The sequence below is a fragment of the Haematobia irritans genome, chromosome 2, assembly GCF_050003625.1.
Source record: "Haematobia irritans isolate KBUSLIRL chromosome 2, ASM5000362v1, whole genome shotgun sequence".
In the NCBI taxonomy this organism is placed as follows: Eukaryota; Metazoa; Arthropoda; class Insecta; order Diptera; family Muscidae; genus Haematobia; species Haematobia irritans.
Window position 1 is genome coordinate 2,601,904 of NC_134398.1, and position 7,073 is coordinate 2,608,976.

A 7,073-nucleotide genomic window follows, 5' to 3' on the forward strand; every position below is an offset into this window, starting at 1 on the left:
GTTTTTTCACCAACATTCTCCCCCCTGGTAAACGGAAGTTTACAAATAGATTTTAGGTATTATGATAATGATGAAAAAATCCGATAGACGTTGAAATGTCGACGTAGTTGATGGAACAATAATTCAAGATGAGATGGATATCCTGTAAAACGAAATGGCCTACGATGGGAGTGTTTTAGTCGAGTTTCATTTTGAACTCCGCTGTGCTCCGACTCACAGCGAGGATAATAGGCATCGTTTTCAGATAATATTTTGCGATGTGATGATTTATATCTTTGATGATGAAGTTAGCGGGGACTTAAGAGTTTCGTGTTCAGCACCTGGAAGGAAACAGATTTTAGTTATAGGTCTTTTTATAATTTTGTTTTTTGTAAGGACAGATACAACCCGAGCATGTCCATCAGGTCCTGGGTGTGTTTCCTGAATACGACCTAAAAGCCATTGTCCTGGCCCACATCTCTCATCCGAAATCAGCACCAAATCACCAACGCTAGCTTCTGGCTTGGGACATAACCATTTTGGCCGAGCTTGAAGGCGGTTGAGAAATTCGTTTCTCCATCTCTTCCAAAAGTGCTGCTTCATTTTTTCCACACATTTCCAACGGGTAAGAAGGTTAATATTTGTATCTAGTAAGGACTCCTCTTGGATACATGTTGTGGGTTCTCCAACTAAGAAATGCGCTGGCGTAAGAGCATCAAAATTGGTGTGGTCGGACGATAGAGGTGCAAGTGGCCGAGAATTGAGGCAACTTTCTATTTGACAAAGCAAAGTAAAAAGTTCCTCGTAATTAAGAATTCTGTCTTTCACAATGCGTTTGAGATGATACTTGGTGGACTTCACACCGGCCTCCCATAGACCACCAAAATTAGGCGAGGCGGGTGGTATAAAGTGCCAAGTTGTCCCAATTAGACCTAAAGCTTGATGCAGATCGGCTGAAATAGAATTCTTATTCCGATTGTAGATAACTTTGAGCTCCTTTGACGCTCCAACAAAGTTCGTTCCACAGTCGGAATACAGATCCGTACATAAGCCCCTTCTAGATATGAAACGACGAAAAGCAGCTAGGAAAGCGTTTGTTGTCAGATCAGAGACGGCCTCCAGGTGTATGGCCTTTGTCACCATACATATAAAAAGACATATATAGCCTTTGGTGGTTGATGCTGTCCGCAAAGAAGAAGTTTTAATAGAAATGGGACCGGCATAATCAACCCCACTATGGCTGAAAGGTCTTGTGACGGTTAGTCGCACGTTAGGTAAATTGCCCATGATTTGCTGACTTGTTTTGGCCGTATACTTAAAGCATGGAATACAATTTCGTATAATAGTCTTAGCCAATGTATTTCCAGAAATTATCCAAAATTTTCTATTGACATAAGACATAGTCAAAGTTACACCCCCATGCAATGTTCTCCCATGAGCGTCCGATATAATAAGACTTGACAATGGATTGGCTTTGGACAATAACATTGGATGCTTCAAGTCGTAAGACAGAGAAGAATTCCCTAAACGACCACCAACTCGAATAATGTTTTCTTTATCCAAAAAGGGCATCAATTTAAGAATTGATGTATTCTTAAGTGGTGCATTAGTCGAAAGTGCAAATAGCTCAGTCCTAAAATCAACTCCTTGAGTAAGTTTCACATATCGAAGTAATGACTCGTTCGTCTCAGACAATGTCAATGGACAAGTACGCTTCTTCGAAGCATTCCGACAATTATATAGGAAACGAAAACAGAGCGCGGTAATTCGAAGCAAAGTTTGAAGTTTGGAATATTTCAATAGCAACTCCGGGTATGATAGCGAGCTACTATTATAGGACATAACCTTTGATTTTCTTGCCTCATCGCATGTATATAAATTGGGCAAATTCTGTGGCCAAAATGACTCCGGTTTGAGTAAAAATTCTGGTCCATTCCACCAAATTTTACTTTCTAATAAATCATTAGGTCCGATACCCCTTGAGGCACAATCAGCCGGATTCTGAGCTGAAGGTATATACCTCCAATCTAAGGGATTGCTCAGCCTTTGTATCTCTGCGACACGATTGGCCACATAAACAGACCAAGTAGAAGGGGATTTTCTTATCCAACTTAGGACCGTGGAGCTGTCACTCCAATAACAAATTGTGTCAATTTCAATATCCCTCAGTGACCTCTTCACCCGTTCTGCCAATTTAACCGAAAGAGCAGCGGCACATAGTTCCAGTCTAGGGATAGTGACTGTCTTAATGGGAGTGACTTTGGACTTTGCCTGTAGTATATTGACAACAACACCATCAACACTCTCACTCCTACAGTAAATAACAGCTGCATATGCTGCTGTTGAAGCGTCGCAAAAACAGTGGAGTTGTACCCTACTGCCTGTAGACCAACCTATCCATCTGGGTATTCTAATAGTACATATGTCAGATAAAGAGTTACGAAATCTAAGCCATTTCGTCCTAATTTCGTCTGGGATATCGTCATCCCAATTAAGTCCATTTTCCCATAAAGTTTCGAAAAGTGACTTCGCAACAACAGTTGATGGAGTTAACCATCCTAGGGGGTCATAAATACTGGCCGATTCTGACAATATAGATCGCTTAGTAACAGAGCTCGCATGAGGCAGCTCTATTTTGAAAGAAAAGCTATCATCCCATGTGTTCCAACGAACGCCAAGGGTTTTTACCGTGCTCCCGCGGTCGAAATCAATAGTCATCGAAGGATCCCTGTAATCCACAGGAATTCGACTTAAAAGATCATTTGAGTTCGTTACCCATTTGCGAAGCCTACAACACCCCTTAGCCAAAAGAGCACATAAATTCTTATGTAGAAGAAATGCCTCTTCCAAAGAGTCCGCCCCTGATAACACGTCGTCAACGTATGTATCAGTCAAAAGAACTTTACACGCTCCAGGAAATTCAGAACAATAATCATTTGATAATTTCTGGAGAACTCTTATTGCCAAGTACGGGGCAGATGCGGTGCCATATGTCACCGTATTGAGTTCATAAATTGATATTTCCTGAAAAGGATCGTATCTCCAAAGGATTTGCTGAAATTTGCGGTGTTCAGGACAGACATCGATCTGTCGAAACATTTTCTCGATGTCTGCACTGAAAGATATTCTATGCCGCCGCCATTGCGTTATGACTGAAGGCAAATCATTTTGAAGAGCAGGTCCGGGGGAAAGAAGTTCATTTAAAGACTTGCTTTCACCCATGTGGCTACTGCCATCGAAAACAACCCTAAGTTTTGTCGTGGTGCTATTTTCCTTAAATACACCATGATGTGGTAAGAAATAAGATACCCTACGAGTATCTTGAGGGTATGTACCGACTTTGGACATGTGGCCCAAAGACTCATACTCCCTCATGAAAGACTTATAAGCCTCAGCAAATTGCGGACGCTTAGAAAATGATATTTCTAGCTGTCGCAAACGCTTAAAAGCACTCGTAACATTATTATCAACATCTGGAAGAACAATATTACGAAGAAGATTTCTAAATGGTAATTGGACCATGTATCGGCCCGATTCTGACATACTCGAGGTAGCTGTAAAATGAGCTTCACAAGCTGATTCCTCCCATGTCAAATCCCTATCAGAAGATATATCTTCTTGTTCCCAAAAAGACTTTAGAATAGGTTCCAAGTTCGCTGTATGTATATGGACCCTATTTGCAGACAGTGGTTCAGTCGAACCAGAAAAGACCCAACCGAAATAGGTATTTTGAAAAAAGAATCCGTCATGAACAAAAGATTCAGCTGGAATCTTTATTTTCGAACAAACATCTGATCCAAGAATCATGTCGATCTTGTCAGATTTATAAAAATATGGGTCCGCTAAACTATCTGCCACATTATCAGGAAGTGATATATACCGTGAAGACGGTGTTGGTGAATATGAAGAAAGTTTAGGGAGCACCAACGCAACACAAGAAATTACAGGCATATCCGCCATGGAGATCAAATCAAGACCAACTGCATATTTCGACAAATTGGAGTGGCCATTACCGATACCAATGACTTGACAATGTGATCTAATTCTCCTTAGCCCTAAAAGTTGTACGGCAGATTCGGTAATAAGGCTTCCTTGGGATCCTGGATCCAAAAGAGCTCTTAAAGCAAACATGCCATGATTTGTCTTAACTTTAAGACGAATTGTGTATAGCAAAACGTACTGAAAATAAGACACGTTATGAGAAGCCATTTGAGTAACACCCTGTCCACAACCACTTGATGTGGATGGAGCATTGTTTATCTCCACACGAGAGTTGTTATGTCCGTCCGGGTGTAGAACGGTGTGGTGTTGTTCCTTGCATATAATGCAGCGAAAGGGTGACCCACAATTGGATATGACATGTCCGCTCGTCAAACAATTCCGGCAAATGCCCTTATCTAATACAAATTTGTTCCGTGAAGCAAATGAAAGAGCCAAGAATTTATAACACTTCGAAAGTACATGAGATTTTTCACAATATGGACATTTCATCAAATCTTGTTTCACAAATTTGCCAGAATGGACAGATGTCTTCTTTCCCGATGTAAATTGTTTCGGTTTTGATGGTTTTTGTTTGACCACAGATGGGAAACTGTCTTGAATGGATTCCAATGTTCGGAATGTCCTTTCCAGAAAATCAAACATTTCAGAACGTGATGGGATTTCGGTCGATGACCGCAAAGAATGTTCCCAATCACGTCGCGTCTGAATGTCCAATTTCTGAGCGGTCAAATGAATTAAGAGTGGATCCCATGTTTGTGTGTTCACACCTAAATTTTTCAAAGAGGATAGACATTCCTTTGTGGAATCTAACAACATTTTAATGGACTGGAACCCACCGTCAGACTTTTGGATTCCGAAAAGTTTACCCACCAAATGTCCAACAATCATTCTTTTATTGTGGTAGCGTGACTCTAAAGTAGCCCACGCGGACTCGTAGTTTGCCTCTGTGGCAGAAATCGTTTTTATCAAGTTCGCGGCCTCACCTGAAAGTGTGCCTTTCAAATAATAGAATTTCTGAATCTTTGTTAATGATTCATTGCCATGCACAAGGGAGACATATATATCACGAAAAGGTATCCATTCCATATAGTCTCCCGAAAAAGAAGGTAAAGAAATTTTCGGTAGTTTGGTGTCTACACCAATAGTAGTATCAGCACGATTTCCACTTGCCACAGTAGTGCTTGATAATGGGGAAAATGCAACCGAGTTGTGAGACAATGTGTCCATTAATTTACCTTTAAACGAAAAATATTGTTCAGAAAAATCGTAATAAAAGTCATCTTTCAAATAAGGAACATCGGCTGCATCTATACCACTGTCATGCACTTGCAACAAAATTTCATTGTGCTGGGTCTCAAAATTATTAAAGACATCATCAATTCTTTGGACAAGTGTGTGCAAATAACCTGGAGTTCTTCCGGAAGAATCTCTATCGTCGAATCGTTTCTCATATTTCACCAAAATTGAATACAAATCACGCTGCATTTGAATAAATTGGTCCAAAGAATTCATGATTTATATATTTCACCTTGCAAAAACCAAGAATCACGTTTCACAAAAAATCACGCTATCACAATAATTAAGCAAGAAATAATTTATTTACTTTCCACCGTAGTAAATAATACAATTGGATTAATTCGAGGGAAATCTAATGACTAGACTTCCCGGGTTTCGGCACCAACAATGTACGTAAAGAAAGGAAATTATTTCAAACAAGAAAAAAATCAATATCAAGAAATAAGAATTAGAGCAGAGTTATAAAAAAAAGAACCGCAAGTTTTATTTTCCTTATACCAGTCACAATACTTATCAAAGCTGGTGATCTGTCTGCTTCGGTGTCCAAAAAAAGAAGAATTAAAAAAATGCTAAAGTAATCTCAAGAAGCCTAATGTTTCTCTGCTAGATTCAAAGTATTATTACAGTGAGAGTCAACAAAAAATAAAAATTATCCAGCATAACAACTCATATAACACATTTATCCCCTCACTCACCATCGGTACCATAGAAGCTATTTGTTTTTTAAATTGTATAATAGTTTTTAATAAAGCTATACCGAGAGAGTAAAGTTGTAAATGTACTATATGTTCCGACACACACTGAGTGCAGAAACTAGCAACAATATAGTATGCAAAAGCTTTGTCTGTACTGTTAACTCTCAGAGAGCACATGATAATAACAACACTAGTGATATCAGAAATAAATATTTATATGAGAAACAAATGATTGCAAAAAGCTAAGTTTATATTTTGAAACGATCAAAGGTAAGAATAAAGGAAATTATGTTAGTTATGTGGAAGCAGACAGATTTACACTCATGTTGAATATTGTAGCATAATTAGATAATTTTGAATTAAATAAACAACTTAAAAAAATAAGTTTTGTAAATTAAAACAAATTATTAGAAAATTAACAAATTAAAAATTTTGAAGTAATTATAAAGAGGAATATGTTGGTTTTTTCACCAACACAGCTTTTTTTCTTCATATGCTATCAAAGTCCTTTAAAAACGAGTTAACGGCAACTTTATTTTCCAAATTAGGACTCGACTTCCAGTAGAAATTATGCTATGTTTGAAGTAAAAAACTTCTTTAAAATTAAGTTTTGAAAAACATGTCCTATATTTGAACGATTTTTTGCTTTGTAGTCAAGATGCAAAAAGACAACAAATTTAAAGACAATTTCATTAAATTTAAAGAATTTTTCTGAATTATTAAAGTCAAGTTGACCTTAGCCTATAAATTTTTTCTTTCATGTTAAGATACCCATTTTTAAGTAAATCACTTAATTATAAGGACAATACGACTTCATTGAAAAGTTTATCGACTTTTGGACAAGGAAAATAACTTTTTTTAGAGAAATGCGTCTTCTATGCTGACCTCACGACAATATTTTTTTCAGTGTAGGTTAGATTAGATTATGTATAGTGGCAACCCATTATTTCAGTCGATTGTATACCACACAAGTGATGAACTTCTCTTAATGAATGAATCCCAATTCTATGTTTAGCTCTATGAGAAAATTGAACCCATGATCCTTTGTAAGCAAGGCAAACATGCGAACCACGGTGGCTCTCGAGGAATTGATGAAAATTC

General features: G+C 38.0%; 1 protein-coding gene across 1 annotated transcript; it reads right to left on the minus strand.

Annotated features, from left to right (window-relative positions):
* Positions 1-267: 267 nt before the first annotated feature.
* On the minus strand, positions 268-5,466 carry LOC142223011 (uncharacterized). Its single transcript, XM_075292944.1, has one exon. It carries the CDS (start codon positions 5,464-5,466, stop codon positions 268-270), a length of 5,199 nt encoding a protein of 1,732 aa, XP_075149059.1.
* Positions 5,467-7,073: the final 1,607 nt, after the last annotated feature.

Coding starts and splice junctions, on each gene's coding strand:
- LOC142223011 (XM_075292944.1), bottom strand. CDS start 5,466: ATGCAGCGTGATTTGTATTCAATTTTGGTGAAATATGAGAAACGATTC.